The 19,041-nt window shown below is 38.8% G+C and overlaps 1 protein-coding gene and 1 long non-coding RNA gene across 2 annotated transcripts in view; one reads left to right on the top strand and one right to left on the bottom strand.

Annotated features, from left to right (window-relative positions):
* snd1 (staphylococcal nuclease and tudor domain containing 1) overlaps positions 1-19,041 on the top strand; it is a 232,043-nt gene that overhangs the window by 151,680 nt on the left and 61,322 nt on the right. Inside the window, exon 18 of the mRNA XM_059326285.1 lies at positions 18,559-18,700. Coding sequence (XP_059182268.1) covers positions 18,559-18,700 — 142 coding nt within the window. The remainder of the gene's footprint in view (positions 1-18,558; positions 18,701-19,041) is intronic.
* Positions 1-19,041, bottom strand: part of LOC131961026 (uncharacterized) — a 135,461-nt gene that overhangs the window by 94,351 nt on the left and 22,069 nt on the right. The window lies entirely within an intron of this gene.

Raw genomic sequence — 19,041 nt, 5'->3', positions numbered from 1 at the left:
TGTTGTGGCTTATGTGTTTACTTGTGTATTCTCTCCATTGTGTGTTTGTCTTTGACTGACCATTAGAGGTGTGGCTGGCCTAATCCATCTCATCAGTCAAACTAAGAGGGTGGAAGGGTTTATTAACAGGGCGGACAAGCTACCTGAAATAACTCCAGCCTGTCCTCCTCCTTGCCTCTTTGTCGTCAACTTGACACATTTTTTTGTAAAGAACCAGGTTTTTTGGGGGGGATTCTCGATTTCTTAAGCGTTCCCTAGTAATTTAGGTCAGTTCTCTTTTTTTTTTTTTTTACCGTGCTCAGTCTCCTGGTTGGCTAGCCTGCAGAAAACACTCTATATCTAGAGAATGGGACCACTCTGCTAGTTTTGCAAGTGTGTTTTTGTGCATTTTACAGAGTCGCTCTCTTCCCCCCCTCTCTCTCATGCCTTAGGGAGAGACGGTTACATAAACAGGCTCTCGTCATCACTGCACTTCCGATTCCCGCTGTTGTACCCATCTCTCTCACTCTCCTTCTCTCTTTTTCTTGTTTGTTCCTGTCTTTTTCCCACATCTCTTACTTTACTCTGCCTTCCTGCTTGTTTCTGCTACTTCCTCTATGTGTCAGTATGGGACGTACCAAAGCTTTACGCAGCACTAATATGTTACTACAGGCACAGGAATTTTGGCTTTATAGTAGTTGAGACAATTGAGTCAGTCATACAGCCATGGAAAACATTATTAGACCACTCTTGTTTTCTTCAATTTCCTATTTATTTTAATGCCTGGTACAACTAAAGCTACATTTGTTAGGACAAATATAATGATAACAACAAAAATGGCTCATAAGTTTAATTTAAGAGCTGATATCTAGCCATTTTCCATGGTTTTCTTGATAATGCTTTTTATTTATTGGTTTTTACCCAGCATGAGACTTTGTTTTAGTTGTTTTTGCTTGTTCTTTGTTTTTTATTGTTTTTATTGTTGGTCTGTCCTGCCATGTACAGCACTTTGTATCAGCTGACGCTGTCTTAAAGGGCTCTATAAATAAAGTTGATTTGATTTGAATGATTTTGGTTATTATCGTTGTATCTGGCATTAAAATTAACAAGAAATTGAAGAAAACAATGGTCTAATAATTTTTTTTGCATGACTGTATACCAGTATAGATCCATCCATCCATTTTCTTACATTTATCCAGTTTATCCAAAGTTTTCCAGCTCCCTCCGGGGGCCCCTGAGGTGTTCCCAGACCCAATGAGATATGTAATCCCTCAGGGGTATATTCAGGGGTCTCTTACCATTTGGATTTGCCTGGGAGGCATCCTTATCAGAACCACAAACCACCTTAACAGACTCCTTTCGACACGGAAAATCCAATTATTTGCTAATAAGTTTCAATGACCAGATGTAATATGCTCAGCATTGCCTATACATGCATGCACTGTTTAACTCAACATGGTCTCACAGGAATCTGTGAAATAGCCACGAATTTGCTGAACTCAAAATCTGTGGAATAGCCACGGAATCACTCAAATTTCCATGAAACTGACAGGGATTTCGCTACAATGCAAGTTAATGACAGTCATATCCCGTGGCTATTCCAACATACAAAGTGATTATGTACATTCACTGAGTGAATATTTAGAAAATAAAACATATATTTCTCGCTAGAAATGTGATCAAAATCCATTTTATGCAGAAGCTAAGTCAAAATATTGATTTTTTCACAAAAAATGAGAGAACTGTCCGACATGTTTTTTGTTCTGACCGCCAGGACCTTGAAAGTCACGTGACTTGGACGGACCAATAGGAACAAATATCCATGGGATAGCCACGGGATATGACTGTCATTAACTTGCATTGTAGCGAAATCAGTGTCAGTTTCACGGAAATTTGAGTGATTCCGTGGCTATTCCACAGATTTTGAGTTAAGCGAATCCGTGGCTATTTCACGGATTCCTGTGAGACCAGGTTCGTTTAACTACCACATGGACATCAGACCAGGCCTGAATGCATTTTCCTCCACAACCATCAGTGCAATCAAGAAATCAAACACGGAAATCCTGCTGAAGCATCTCCTTGAGTACTTTAAAGGGGTCAAGTGGCAAATTACGAAAAAGAAAAGAAAAACGAGAAATTGATGCCTTTAGTACCCCATTCTCTAAATTATAGAGCTGTGTTGATTTCACCATATTAGTTTGGATTTGTTCTCTGCTACATGTAGATGACAGTGCCGACAGTAGTCCCACCTACCGGCGCTGCTGATTAGCTCGGTTGTTTCTCAAACTAGGAAATCAGCAAGTCACAAAAGCAACAGCAGACGTTTGAACCGCTCTACAAATTGAGAGATGTGTGAAGCGATTCAGAGACTTCAAGGAGCTTTACCTCTGATGTGATAATATTGCCATCTTTTTCTCCCCTTACTCCTCTCTCCCCCTCACGCTTCCTATTTCCCTCTCATCCCTCCTCTTTTTCCTTTTCCTTGCCACTGCTAGATCCATATTAACCTCTGTCACTCTCTGCTATCCTGCATCTTTTTCCCATTCCCCCTTAATCCCCACCAGCTTCTGCATCCCCCCTCTCTCTCTCTCTCTCTCTCTCTCTCTCGCTTCTTCTTAAATGGAGAGCACATAGGGAGTGGAAGAACAATGGAGTGGAAGGTGTGATCAGAGAGAAAAATTATCAGGAGTCCTCCACAGAGAAAGCAAGAGAAGAGATAACGCCACCCTCGGAAAAACCAGTCGTCATGGCAACACTGTGGCAACCTGGGACAGAGTAGCCTGTTAATTAAAAAGTTGATTAATTGCCTTTTAATTGCATACTTATACATTGTAACATTTCGGTAGTCCTATTTCTTAATCACTCACTTCTCTCGCCGCTCTTTTCTCTCCCTTTCCTTCTTACTTTAAGCTCTGCTATAATTTCCAGTGATCAGACACTCACGGACAATAATCAGCTTGAGTTGATAAACATATCTTACAGAGGAAGGATGAAAGGAACAAAAGAGGGCGGAAGGGGCACAGTGGGGGCTAAAACGCAGTGTATTCATTGTTAATTTCAGCCCATTTTTATCCCGCACGCTGTTTTAGGCAGGTGGGCGTATTTATAGAAAGAGACAGAACTTCAACCATTTGGCGTCAAGGTCATAAGAACGGCTGTTGTAAGGGGGAATCAGCTGAATGTGAAGGACGAGGGCAGGCAGGGAGAGTGGTGAAGTGAGCTGCCACACCACACATACAAATGCAAAATCAGTACCGGACAAGCAAACACAGTAATCAAACACAAATCAAGCAAAGCTCTAAGAGTCCCTCTGTACAGCCCTCCATCCCTCCTTCTAGCAGCACCTCATTCTTTATCAAGGTTATCATGATACACAATCAGACAAAGTGTTTGTCTTGGCTACAGCTTAATTATTTTGTCTCCCCCCTCTTTTTTTTTTTTTTTTTTCTTTTTTTTCTCCCGCCTCTCTCTCTCTGTCTCCGCCATTTGAAGATTGAGTGTCTGTATCATGTGCCCTCACACTTGCAGCTGGTCGGCTTTAATTGCACGCTTATTCCCCAGCGTTGCTTTTGTTTTGGTCTGACGACATCTCGCCGAGCTTGATCATCTTTTAATGGCCGCAGATAGACACACTCACAGCTCTGGTTTGCGAAGTAAAGAAGGGAAAAAAAAAAAAAAAAGGCCCACTTGACATAAGGCTCCATATGCCGGAGCGACTGCCTCCAGGGGCGATGTGTGTGGTTTTGTGTGATCTGTGAGCAATGCCTGGTTCGTTCTCTCGGCCGTCTGGTTTTTTTCCCCCTACCAGCTGAGGAGGGTGGCGCCTGCGAGTAAGGTGGCACAGGTGTGCACGTATCACCCCGGTTACATATGCACCCGCATGTCCTGTTTCCATGGTAACACCATGCCCCCCTTTCAGTTCACGCGCACATACCACCAATCTCTGTCAGGTGCAAGTTAGTGCTTCTTTAATTTGATACTCATGGAGCATTTCATGTCTCTTTCTACCTCTTTTATGTTTCCACCTTTTTTATTTTCACACTTTACAATAACCATCTAAGTGATGTTTATAGATTGTTTATAAATTATTAACCATTTACAAATTGCTATACATATTTAATCTTTAAATGATTTCAAACAATTTCTTAAAGGTATATGAATCATTTTGAACTAATTTACATACTTAACATTGGTGTTAAAAATGTTATAATGAGTGCAAAACTATGAATACACTAAAAATGATTATGTAATTGATTGTTAATGGTAAAGTAACTATCAGCTTACATTAATATACCATCTATTTGGCATTTATAAATTATAATTCAACATTAATACATTTTCTGTTTAACATTCTAAATGGCCTATATACGGTTTATAAATGATGATTAAACTTTAATAAACTATCTGTTTACCATTTATAAATTGTCTATTTACCATCTATAAATGATGGTTATTGTAAAGTGTTACCCTTTTTTGTCTTTTATTGTGAAGGAATGTGTGACGTCCACTCTTAAAAGGTGCTATCTAAATAAACTTCCTTACTTCCTACTTGGTGCTAATAGGACTTTGTCAGCTGCCCCCAACACACACACACACACACACACACACACACACACACACACACACACACACACACACACACACACACACACGTCTAAGTGGATCAGTTTGTGTCAATTTAAAAAATGTAACAAGTTACAACCACGATAGCCTTCATTTCCAAGCCCTCAACTATTTTCTTTTTTTGTCTTTTATTGTGAAGGAATGTGTGACGTCCACTCTTAAAAGGTGCTATCTAAATAAACTTCCTTACGTACTTGGTGCTAATAGGACTTTGTCAGCTGCCCCCAACACACACACACACACACACGTACACGTCTAAGTGGATCAATTTGTGTCAATTTAAAAAGTGTAACAAGTTACAACCACGATAGCCTCGGGTCATTTCCAAGCCCTCGTCTGTCGTGTGTCCGTGTCGGTGTATGTGTGGCAGCATAAGGGGGGGTCACGGTAGCCGTGTAAGCCGGGGTTGAGTAGCCCGCCGCCTGCCTGCCGCCTCTGTGATGGGAGAACATCTGTTGGCTGTGATATGAAGCAAGGGAGTATCTATTTCTCCCTCTCCCTCTCCTCCTTCTCCTTCGCTTGCTCTCCCCTTTCTGTTATGAATTCCCCAGCTGCTAGGCTCCCTCCCTTCACCTAAAAACCCTGTCCCGCGCCACCTGTGCAGTTTTAATGCATAATTTATCTGCTAAGTAACCACATCCGAGAGACTCATCCCTCCATCCCTCTCCTGCTTTCCCCCCCATCTCCCCCCTCCAGTGTTTGGCTTGGGATGTGAAAGTGGACACCTATTTTCTAATATTCTTATTTAAGCAGATTAGGATTGATTAGGTTCCAGTGGTGGGCAGTGTATCCAAGAGCTGGAATCCACAGTCAGTGTTAGCCTCAGCTTGAACCAAGATATTAGCACTGTATCTCTTTGAGCTGTGCTCTGTGTATGTTTACACATATGTATGGAGCCTAGGGGTGTGCCATATTGTATCGTTCACGATAATATCGGTATATTTTTTTTACGGTTAAAAAAAATGTATATCATGATATTGGCAACATTCCTACTTCTTGATGTAGTGGTTAAAGTTGTTTTAATCACAAAAAGCTACTTACTCCCTGTCGCTAAACACATTCACACACTTTCAAAATAAGAGCACAGTGTGTTCACAGAATCCACCACAGAATTTACAAGAAGACTGTCAAAATAAGATGCCGTAAATAAAACATACAAGAACCTTTACAATATTTCATTAAAATATGCCCCCGGAACCCCTAAATGGTTATTTTTATGTATATGTATATGTATATATGTATATGTATATCATGATATTGGCAACATTCCTACTTCTTGATGTAGCGGCGTGAGGTTGAGTGTCTGTCACCAGTCAGTCAAACCCCGACCCCCACGTTTGTTAGCCACGAGCTAACATTAGCTAACAATTAAAGTTGTTTTAATCACAAAAAGCTACTTACTCTCCGTCGCTAAACACATGCAGCTTTCAAAGAGCACAGTGTGTTAACAGAATCCACCACAGAACTTACAAGAAGACTGTCAAAATAAGATACATTAAAAAAAAACATACAAGAACCTTTTTTCTCCTTTACAAAATGTCATTAAAATATGCCCCTGAAACCCCTAAATGATTATTTTTTATTATTTGCTCATACTCAAGAGTCAAGAGTAATTTTTTTTTGTATTTGGCAACTCTTGAGATTTGCACTTCACACTACATTTTACATTTTTATTCATATATACAGACTAAAAAAATCATATTTCTATATCTTTTTAAATATTTCGTAATATCGTCAAGAATATCGTTATCGCAAAAATAGCCCGAAATATCGTGATATTCTTTTAGGGCCATATCGCCCACCCCTAATGGAGCCCTTTGCCTCAAATTCACTTCTTTTTGCCATTTTTTTCCGATATGTTAAGCCACCATTGTGGTATGAAACGCCTCTTGCAGTAAGATCAAATTTTATGAATGTTTTACAGAAACAGACTCTTGAACACGACTGTGACTTCCTGTTTTATTCTCTTAGTTTATCAGGACTTTCACATTTATTTTTCAGTATTTCTCCAGTAAAATCTTAACTGGCATCAGACCAAGAAACCATATAACTCCTGAGTTGATCTCAAGTGCTCAACTACAGGATTGATTTAAAGATTTTTTATTGATTAGTGTTGAAGCCTAGCTTGAGGCGCTGTCTCCCTTTGCTCAGACATGCCACTTTTACCTTGCTGAAGTTTTCAGTGTGTGTAATAGTTGTCTTTTTTTCATGCTGCTTCATACAGTTTATTGCAAAGTTTTCTTCAAATTAGCGATGCACCGATCTGACTTTTTCAGCCCTGATATCAATAACTGAACTTTTGGGTCGGCTGGTACAGAAAACCGATCCGATGCTAGTGTTTAATTAATAAGCTCTATGCCTTACTGTGTGGAGAAGTATTAATGTATAAGGCAACATCAGGCTTGACTTAAATATTGCTTTCCTAACTTTCAATTTACAGTAATTATTATTTATAATAATGAAAAATAAATAGATTTTGTGTCAGTATCAGCCTGATATCCAATCTGGTATCAATGCATCTCTAATTCAAATACTGGCATCTTTATACAGACCTTTATACCATTTATTTTCTGTCTTTATATATAAATGCTGCTCTTACTAGGGTTTGTCATATTTAGTTCTTTTGTAATGTTTGTTCAAATCAAATCAAATAGTCTTTATTGTCATTATATGGTTCACTATACAACGAAATTGAAAGTGCCACTGCATAAGGTGCATAGTTATGACAATCATAACACAAAACAACATGAGTAAAAACATTTAAAGTTATTCTTTTCTCATAAATATATTTATTTCGGAATAAAATTGGCCTATTTTATTTCATAGGCTATTTTTATTCAAGATTTTTTATTTATTTATTTAAATTTGCACTTTATGGAGCTTTTTTTTATTTTTTATTTTTAAAGGTACTCCTGTTATACAGTATTTATGTTCAAGTTTCAGTAAAACTACTTGCGACATGTCATATTTGGCTTTAACTTGAATATTTGCTCTCACTTTGCGATAAAAATATGGGGATATATATCGATATTCAGCCTAAATATATCAGGATATGAATTTTGGTCCATATCACCCAGCACTTTTTTTAAATAACAAATACTATCTGTATAATACAAAGTCAAAGTCAAATTTATTTATATAGCGCATTTACAGATGGCTGAGCCGCACCAAAGTGCTTCACATAAAAGTGCAAAAAGTGCAATAAAATACAGAATTGACAAAGGTAAAAAAGAGACTAAACAAAACAAGACAAAACAAAACAAAATACAGATTCTATTTGTAATATAAAAAAAAGACAATCGCCTTTGGATTTCTTTGTGTTAAACCAATTGCCGCCCCAGACATGATATACTGCTGTGGTGTGATTTCAGTTTTTACAGCTTGTCAAATAGCTCTGTGTGCAGCTGACATTTTATGTCCACGTGTGTGGCCTTGCAGGCCCGTAAGCAGTCGTACTGTATTAGCCCACTGTGGCAGCAACGATGTTGCTACTACATCGTAGCTCAACATGGAACAATTCCTCCCAAGGCCACAGCAGGCCTCTCTCCGTGCACATACATGTGTTTTTGTGTGCTTAGCCCAGGCTCTATGCTTTATGATGCAAGGCTGCCATGCATTATGTCTGAATTCGAGGACAGCAGGGAAGGGATGATAAAGAAGCTTGCATACAAGCAAAGCCCCCCCCCTTCCTGTAAATCAGCCCCCTCCCCTGCCCCTCTTACTTATCCCGCCATGACAAGGTGAGCGATCAGGGTTAATGCACCAGCAGCCCCGGTTAACCTTGGAGGCGGGCCTCCGGTTGTGTTGGGTTAATGTCTTTTCTCTTTACTGTAAAAGAGCGATTGGGCAACCCTGACACCTGCCACTCAAATCACTGTCCAATCAAAATCAATAATGACAACGAGCCTGTTGTGTCACATACATTGTGATCACTGTACCTCAAATGAACTGTAAAAATGTCAATAAATCAAAGAGGAGGGCCGCCGGTCGGTCAGTCGGGCTGTGTTGGTACTTTTACCTGACACAACGTCAGTTTGGTTTGAATAAACGGGAATGAAAAATGAGCCATTTGCATTTATTAGAAAAGAGGGGGAAAGACGGGTTCTTCACCATTTTGATGTGTATTTTTATGAAATGGGGCCACATGGTATCCAATTGTATCGCCTCATGCAATAACAATGCATTTTGAAATTAAAGTTCTGGGAAAATGTACAGAAAAAAGGCCTCGTGGAGAGCATTCCTATGCTTTCTCTAACCCATTGACGCCTTAAACTCTGGGCAATTTTAAAATAAGCCCCTAAAACCTGAAGTTTTTCTGGAAATTCAACAGAAGTGTCAACTCTTCTACAAAATTATAGATTTTTCAGCCTCTGTAGCAGATAGAAATGAAATTCAAAAAGTATTTGAGAGCTTATACAAATACTACAAAACGACGTATCCGCTTTCCAGGCTTCAATGGGTTAAATGTGTAATTTATGAATTTCCTCACTGACAGCCACTCATCTTATAAACAATAACAGCTTTACCTGTTTTATTCAGAAGTTGACCTTCAATCTGTTTATCAAGGGTAAAGCGTGTGTAAATATGAATCATTAATAATAACAACAAACAATAACAAGCTGCTTCATGCCACCCATGCATCCCAAATATGTTGAGTCACAACATTCTAACAAACCTCATATGATGAAAATTACATAACGTGTAAACGCAGTGTGCGTTTGAAAAGAATCCTGATTTCTAATAAAGTTGCTGTGACTTTAAGGCGAGGCAGCGTAATCATAGCGGCTGTGATATGGCAGATTGCCCCTCAGTGAAGCAATTGTCCATCTTGTTGATCATTCTCCGCCTTCTAATGGCTTCGTCAATACAGACAACATCATCGAGCAACGGGAAATCCAGGGTCGTCCACCTTTCTGCCACACCAACCGGTCCCACTCATCAACGTGACTCCCATGCAGATTTCCAAAGAGCTCTTTCTAGCTTTGTATAGCATCTAAACCATGGGTCTCAAACTCGGGGCCCGCGGGCCAATTGCGGCCCTCGTGACGATATTTTGTGGCCCTCACCTTGATATGAAAGTTTAATGTGCCGTGTTGTTGTTACCGGAAGAAGTGGAAATGTTATGTAATGTAATTGTGTGTCTTTCTTTGGTAATTTTGTCTTTTTAAAGTAATTTTGTGTCTTTTTAAAAATAATTTTGTGTCTTTTTTGTAATTTTGTGTCTTTTTAAAGTAATTTTGTGTCTTTTTCAAGTAATTTTGTGTCTTTTTTTGTTATTTTGTGTAATTTTGTGTCTTTTTTAAGTAATTCTGTGTCTTTTTAAAGTAATTTTATTTTTTTTTCTGTCATTTTGTGTCTTTTTTTTGTAATTTTGTGTCTTTTTTTTGGTCATTTTGATACTGCCTCCAGCGGCCCCCAGGTAATTTGAGTTTGAGACCCCTGATCTAAACAGAATAGAATTAATCATAAGTAAATGTGCTTCCTTTCTGGTATGTGTAGCATTAAGCCTTTTAAAGAGAGCTTCTAAAAAAAGGCTACAAGTGAACAATTCTGGGTTTTGTGTTTATGTTTGCATTACAGGTTTACAACCTAATCAACGTCACTGTTTACTTTTCTAATTAACGTCACTACTAATAAGCTAACTAGCGGTGGGCTATCATAGTGTAACAGCTACCCAGTGTGTGGATGCTTATTGTGTATGTTGAGATAATAAAATCATAAAAGTGACTGGAGTTGTATCCGCCGTACCTGTCCCGATAACCCTTCCAGAGGGGAGTTTATTAACTATAAACTATAGGAGATAGATTAGTAAAAAAATCTGGACAGTAGCAGATGATTTCCGAGATTGCATTTCATTGTTTTCCACCTTTTTTGCACTCCTTGTGGACCATTTACCTGCATCCAACCAATAAAGACGACCAGAATGCTTCCGATACCAAAATATCATCCTGGTGGCTTTGTATGACAATCAAAGCGGTAGACTTCAGCACTCATTTATTATTATCAATGTACTTTACTACATTGAGTACCAGCAGGATTAGATTTACTCCAAATAGTTCAAGCAGTGTTTAACTTTTCATTCAAACACGCAGCCTTTACTGACTCTCCAATGTCTCCCTTTGATATATTCTCTTGTTGTATTCTGTGAGTGAAGCTCACCCAGATAGCATCTAAACAGAATAGAATTAATCATAAGTAAATGTGGGTCCTTTCTGGTATGTGTAGCATTAAGCCTTTTAAAGAGAGCTTCTAAAAAAAGGCTACAAGTGAACATGGAGAGACCGAAAGAGAAAAACGTGCCCTCGATTGAATTAATTAACCATCCTCTCTAAAGGGGATTCATCAGGGATATAATAGGGCCTAAATTGATTTACAAAGTGCGCTCTTATGACTAACATGCTCCTATTGATTTCAATTGTTCTCAAAGTGTGATTGGGTAATGAATTAACAATGGAACCGTGTAAGAAGAGAGACTACTCTATATTATCTTGCTCATATTACTCTTCTAATACTTCTGCTAGTTTGTAACGGCTGCATTGTTTCAGAGCTCCATGAGTTTGTCACCAGTTGTGAAGGCTGAACGGACTTTTCCACTGAGGTGAATCAGTGGAAATCATCTATCGGAGCTGTCAAGTGCTTCATATATGAGAGCGCTATAGGGAAATAAAGGCGGGTTAATGAGGAACTGAAGTTTATATTTAGAGTCGTGGCCTTAATGTTCTTTTCTAGGCGTGCTCTCTTCTCAGTGTGTGAGACTAATCATTAGAATAAAGGTTACAGGGCTGCCTAATTATGGCAACAATCATAATCATGATCATTTCGGTCAATATAAAGATCACAATTAACACCTTCACAAGTATTTAGTGGTGGGCGGAAAAGGCTGCAGTTGTACTGGGCAGCTTTCATTGAACCTAAATCAATATATGTAAAAAATATGAATAAATATATTAAAAATAAAGTCAAATATGAATAAATAAAAAGAATAAAACGACACGAAAATATAAAGCACACTGTGTAAAGGAAAGGATTTATAACACAGGAGAAAAATTAAAGCATCGTTGCAAAAAGTGAATATTGAATTTTATAATTTGGTAATAAAAACAACTTGTAAACAAGATTTAAGTATTGGAGGTATAACTTGGTTTAATTTTTAACTACAACCAAAATTTCCCCAAAAATGGGGCAAAAATAAAATTTAATGCGATAATTTTCTAATCCTTTGTGACATACAGTACTGTGCAAAAGTCTTACGAAGGTCTGAAAAAATGCTGTAAAATAAGAATGCTTTCAAAAATAGAAATGTAAATAGTTTCTTTTTTCAATTAACAAAATGTAAAGTGAGTGAACAGAAGAAAAATCTAAGTCAAATCAATATTTGGCGTGACGACCCTTTGCCTTCAAACCAGCATTCATTCTTCTAGGCATTTTTCACACCTGCCTTAGACTTTTGCACAGTACTGTATATTGAATTAAAAACTGTACAAAGACGGTATATTTTATGATTAAACTAATAAACCTACACTACTGGTCAAAAGTTTTAGAACACACCAACTTTTCCAGAATTTCATTAAAAACGATGCAGTTTAATGTCTCAGTGTACTCTGAAATGAATGCACATTTGCAACATTTAAAATTCTTTATTGAGCATGATAGTGTTTTGAAAGTAAAAAAAAGTTTCAAAATCACATTTTATGTTGGACTAAAGGACTAAAAAAAGACACAAAATGACCAAAAAAAGACACAAAATGACTTACTAAGACATGAAAAGAATTCAAAAATGGACAAAATAGCCCAAGACTCCATAGAGTTAAGTTGTTAACCCATTTCTTGTTCCCTGAAAAAGGCCTACTTGTATAATTCTGAAATGTACATTATTTTTCAGTTTTGGTTAAGCTTACCTTTTTTTATTTACCTCTGGCAGTTCACCACTTACCTTTGTACCCTTTCAAGCTGTTCATTTGACTTGAACTGCTTGAATTTCAATAAAAAACTGTAAAAATTGGGGTGTTCTAAAACTTTTGACCGGTAGTGTATATTTTAGGATATACACACTCTGAAATCTGAATATTGTGCTTTTGGTTTTTGTGTACGTTTTACAAAGCGTCCCAGCTTTTATGCATTCACGGTTGTGCAGTAGAAATGTTTCTCTTGACCAAATCCTTTGTGTCTTTTTTTTTTATCATATAGATTTCAACAAAATGCACAGCATGTTCTTAAGGGAGTAGTGGTGATTTTTATAGCCACAGACCATATACATACACACTAGTAGAATTGACACCCAGCCACCTTTAATCAGTGTTGAAACCAGCCCTCTCCCCCTTGTTCTGGCACTATGTGTGTGTTCAGTCATCCATCTGTCTGTGTATTCACCCACCTGTGCTTGTATGTGTGAATGTGCTGTATGAATGTAGCCCCATCGCTTCGTCTTTCCAGGCTGCCATGCTCTTCATCAAATTAGAAATATTCAGACAAATCAGCACTAAGCTAATCAGCAGCCCACCTAACTCTCCCAAGCAGAGCCGCACTTGTCAAAGAGCTACTCTTCCATCAGCGAGGTATCTGCTGTGCCAGGCTGGGAAATTAAGACTCGCCACCAGTGAATTGCTGTAACGATTTTTTGGCTATAACCAGATATTTCTCCTTCAGGGCGCTAGGCATTTTGCATTCAGGTTTCACTTGGATAAAAGACCAATTTATCTGTTAAAAGTTATATCGGCTGGAGGATTAGAAAGTCTAAGTGTCTATCAACAGAAAATATTTTTCTCAATTTTGAAGTGATTTTACTGTTGTTGTGGTGTTGAAATAAACAAGAATCAGATGAGAAAGCGGTAATATTGTGAAGGTGCAGCGAGATAAAGAGAGCAGGAAAATGAGAGTGCAAGAGAATGAAAGGTAGAAGGGATTTGTAATATGGAAATCTGAACAGAGCTAATCCTTAGCGCACATGCTACAACACTTCTTTCATGTGGTTCTTCTAGTCTACATGTGCAGCAATAGAGCAGCGTGGCCCCATCATCACATTAGCCCACTGGACTCACTTGGGTGTAAGTGTGTTTTGTCATTCAGGAGTTGTGAAGGTCAGCCTAACCTGCCATCTCTCTCTCAGCTTGGCCTCCATTATTAGGACTTGTTGTCCTTTCAGCGCGAGCTTAATGGCCTGCCGCTTTTTCCTTTTTCCCATCTTTCCATCGCTCTGTTCTCTTCCCCCCCTCTCTCTCTCTCTCATTGTCTCTGGCAGCTTGGTGGCTCTAGCGTCTGGCTGCAGTTGCAGAGCAGCAGCAGCAGCAGTCACATACCTGCATTCAAGTGGAACAAACAGGATGGTTGGCTGCTTACGGAAGGTCATCAGCCCTGGGCACATCGTGTGTGTGTGTGTGTGTGTGTGTGTATCTGCATTTATATGTGCTTTTAAAGAAGAGATGTAGCTCTACAATGGTTAGCACTAAACAAATGACCAGTAGATGGTGGAACACGGTAAATGGTAAATTGACTGCTCAGACACATTCATACACTGATGACAAAGCAACCCCAATGTGGGGTTCAGTATCTTGCTGAAGGATACTTCAACATGTAGACTGCCGGTCATAGTCTAGACGGAATTGTCCAAAAAGTGAAAGTGAGGAGCATTTATGGGTACAAGTCGGGAACTGGCCTACTTTACTTATTCCAAGGGTGCTGAATCAAAAAAAAAAAATGGTTCCCAAGCAAAATTTTTAGTTTTTGACCTTCTAATTTGCATATCAAAATGGCGGCCGTTGGTCGTTGGACCATTGTCCCCTAGTTTTTTTAAAAAGACACTGAGCCTCCACTATATCCTTGTTTTGACCCTAGACTATAGATCTAGAAACTTAATTTCCTCATCTTTGATTGCCTACTTACAAAAAAACTAAGGGGGAATGGTCCAATGACCTTCTCATTTGCATATCAAAATGGCGGCTGTTGGTCGTTGGACCATTTTCCCCTTAGTTTTTTTGTAAGTAGGCAATCAAAGATGAGGAAATTAAGTTTCTAGATCTATAGTCTAGGGTCAAAACAAGGATATAGTGGAGGCTCAGTGTCTTTTTTATGTGTGTATATATATATATATATATATATATATATATATATATCAAAATTTTGCTTGGGAACCCAACCCACTTGTACCCATAAATGCTCCTCACTTCTTATAGAAGGCCTTTATTCTGAAATCCGTCTAGACTATCAGGGATCGAACAGCCGAATCAGTTGGCTCATCTACAAACTGAGCCACAGCAATAGATGTCTTATACTCAGTAATTACCATTAAATATGTTAAATACTTATCAGAACTACAACTACTTCCTATATTCTTTCTAGTGCAAGACTGTTGTATCAGTCAGCCTATATTATTGGACGATGTCATATCATAAATATATTGGTATCTATCGTAATGGCAGATATGTTGTCCGTCATGAAAACGCTCAAAATCGCCATGAGACAGTAGCAGATGATTTCCAAGATTGCATTTCATTGTTTTCCACCTTTTTTGCACTCCTCATGGACCATTTACCTGCATCCAACCAATAAAGACAACCAGAATGCTTCCGATACCAAAATATCATCCTGGTGCCTTTTATCTGTTTATAGAATTGGTAGCATGCTGGTGTAACACCTCAAATGAAACAATAGCCCTTCTGTTGATTGCAACAGAAAACAAATAGCAGCTCATAACTGCCCCATCCACAGAGTCAGAGCTGTATACGCAAATAACAAACTCATAGCAAAAAAAACAATAATCCAAAAAGTCCAGATTGAATCAGAAATGCCTCTGTCAATGTATTGTTGGAGCCAATCTGGATCTGTTTACCTCCATTTGTGTCTTTTCATTGACTTTGTTTGTAGTTTGCAACCTCTAAATTTCAATCAAGTAGTCTAGTTGTGTCTTTGTTTCATAGAGAACTTTCAATATGGAGCGCACATGTGTTTTTTTTCTCTTGCCACTGTGACCTCCACACTCAGCATAAATCCCAGAGGTCAACAGGAAGCCTTAGTGGTGGCGCTTTGTGTCCAATCCCCACATAAGCCCCCCCCACTTGCCACCACCCTAAAGGTGCCGCAGTGACGGCTACCATCCTAATCAAAGGTGACACTCTAATCTTTGTCATCCCTAATTGGTGCTGCAGATTTGATTAAAAGCCAAGCCATGTCAGCTCTGTTGCAATCCAGAAGCATGTTTATGTTTCAGCCTTTGTGACTGTGCATATAATGTGTGCATATGGCTGTGTTAATAATGCACATGCCTGTCCAATGCTGTGCCATGCTGCCAAAAAAAAAAAAAAAAAATCCTGGGTTTACGAAGCTTAGCTGCGTTTTCGGTCTTCATTAACCTTGCTCGCCCTCAATCCCCAAGAATTGCTACCTGCTTTTTTTCCCCACCTTCCTTCCCTCATTTCCCCCCCTGTCTCTTCTCCAGCTCTATTCTTGTTTTTTTGCACGATTTGTGGGAGGAATAATTGAATGTAATTGGTTAGTATGACCCTGTCTTTTGTTGGGGGGTAGGCAGGGCGGCAGCACTCAGTTCTTCTGTCACTTGTTTCATGGCTAACAATTGGAACCATTTCTTCCATGGTTGTGAATATTGTTTTTTTCATTCACCAATTTCTCTCCGTTGCTTGCACACACACACACAGTTCACCCCTGTAAGACTCTTGCCACTGCACATCGACACATCAATGAGGTAAAAAGATAATCTTAGCATGCTGAAGAGCCAGCATATTAAAAAAAAAAAAAAAAAAAAAAAAGCCTCGGGTATGATTAACTAAGCCTTAACACTAGCGTAGCTCTGCTGATGAGCTGAGGCAGAGTGGAAAAAAATGACAACATTAAAACTAGCTAATCTAATTAGCCCGATGATACCATGCAGTTAAATAATTAGCCAGAACCTAATTGGCTAATATCATGGCGCCGTTAAAAAATCTGTCTGCCTCTTTTCCCTCTTTCTGTAACCTTTAAAAGTAAACACTTCCTAAATAGCCCGCAGAAAGGAACAGTAACAAGCTGTGCTGCTGCTGCACAAGAAGTTGGAGCACTGTAAAGCTTGGTTGCACTTTTTGACTTTTGAGTTCCCCGCCCATCTTCACTCCCTGTCTCCTCCTGTGCACCTCCTTCACTCCCCTTCTCCACCATCTTTCATCTGCAGGGAGTTGATTAGCTCGCTTTCATCCTGACCACCCTGTGTCGACGCACATGCTTAATACAATTACTGTACTTGAAGCTGTATACAAACACCCTGTGTTCAATCTTGACAAGCACCCACTTTTTCTGCTGCATCCCCTGCTCTCTGTAAACACACACACACACACACACACACACACACACACACACTGACACCCATGCAGTTTGATATGTGGCCCAAGGCAAAGCACTTCTCCCTAATGAGCCTCCTGCCCTCTGTTTCTCCCGGGGAGCTGAAAGAGAAGTAACCTTGATGCAGTGTAGAAAGGATGTAGCCTGCTTACATGCACACACACACACACACACACACACACACACACGCACACACACACTATTCCTGAGTGAAACCTGTGATGTTTCCACCAACCCCACATGGCTACCTTCATCCCTAGTCTTAACCTTAGACTGAACCCTAACATAACCCCTTGAAGAACTGAGAAGGAGCCAAAATGCCCTCAAAAACTTCCATCACTCTAAAGGTCTAAATCTCAGGTTGGTTCTGAAGAATAGATGGAAGCACAGGAACACAGATATGAAGGACAAGTGGATGCATTCTTGACTTATTCCACCTCTTAGCATGCCTTTCTTTATGTCTTTCATTTTAAAAAATTGTTTAATTGTCACGTTTTAACAGAGCAAACTCAAAGAATTCAGACCTTAGCCAAGGCCGTGCCGATCCAGCAATTTTAAGGGAAGTGAAAATAATTTGTGTATCTGCCCTTTGATTCGGTTCCGCTCCAAAATTTAATGGGGTCTTGCTTTGCCAAATTGTAAAACCTTTCACCAGAAACTGATAAACAAACAAATTGAGCCTTGCTGCTTGGCGAAGGTAATAGGAAGCCAAAGTTGGTTTCTTTGAATTGCACAATAATTTTCTACAAAATCTGTAATCTAGGGCTGCAACTAATGATTATTTCTGAGTAATGAACTAATTATTTAGTCTTTTAAAATGTCAAAAAAATAATTTCCCAGAGCTCAAAGTGCACTTTGCACCTATTTGTCCAACCAGCAATCCAAAACAACCCAAACATATTCAGTTTGCTGTCATATCTGACAAATAACATCATTAAATCCTCACATTAGACTAACTTGAAACAACAAATGTTTTATTTATCCGTTTTATTTGTCAGTCTTTGTGAAATTTGGCATCATTTAGTAGGGAGAATTATTCAGATTCTAATAATTTTCAGTTGTCTTTAACAGACATTATAATTTTCAAATCATCAGTGGAGAATTTTAAAACAGCAGATTGGTATACTACTTTTCCTCTAGTTATTACTCATTATCTGTTGATAAAAACTATCACATAAGACTTTACAATTATCTACTCTGAATTCAAACATCTTTGTGGCATCACGGTGGTTCAGACTGCACCACATGCTGCTAGCATGATGGGTTTGAGTTCGGCCCTGGATAATGAGTTACAAAAATGTCACAGTAATATTACGGTCTCTTTTATTAGGCTGCTGCTCTCACAAATGTGACTAAATCACTCATTAGTGAAAAATGTGTGAATCACTGTCAGGTCTCAAGTGGGTGGGAAGAAGATATTGAAAATATTTAATGACCGGACAGATCAAGGACATAGCGTCCACCCATCATTAGTTTGAGCCATGCTTAGTGACACACAATCAATGCTTTGTTTGTCTCAAATAAGACATAAATATTAATATAAAGTACTTAAACGCCATGTTTGTGTTGCTGACTTCTGGTATTTGTTGCAGTCATTGACCTGTTTCTGTCCCCTGTGTGTGTTTCTCTTAGATCTGGGCCAATTATGAGGAGAAACCAGTGGAGGAGGTTGTGCACGTAACGGAAGAGAAGGAACGAGTGGCCAACTACAGAGCAGTATACGTCACCGAGATCTGCGACACTCTGCACTTCTACGCTCAGGACGTAGAGACAGGTACGTCAGGATTGTGTGCAAGAATGAGTGAATGATGGACACAGTGGCGGTTCTAGACCAATTTTACTGTGGGGGGCTAAGCAGGGGCCAGTGTTTAATCAGAGGGGAACAATAAAAAACGGCAAAGATGATATTTAAGCATTCAAAACCTATATTTTAGCTTATTTAAGTATATTTGGAAGATACAAATGCATTGATTGAAACATGAGACTTACCAACAATAACAATTATTTTTGTACGACAGTGACATTTTCCATTTTTGTGCACAACTACTTTTTACTTTATTTTGAAAGTCCAGTTCAGTGAGAATTATCTTTTTTTTTAAAATACTTACACAAGCT

Source organism: Centropristis striata, chromosome 22 (genome assembly GCF_030273125.1).
Source record: "Centropristis striata isolate RG_2023a ecotype Rhode Island chromosome 22, C.striata_1.0, whole genome shotgun sequence".
Lineage (NCBI taxonomy): Eukaryota > Metazoa > Chordata > Actinopteri > Perciformes > Serranidae > Centropristis > Centropristis striata.
Note: the sequence above shows the minus strand (reverse complement) of the source record. Positions and strands in the feature narration are given on the sequence as shown.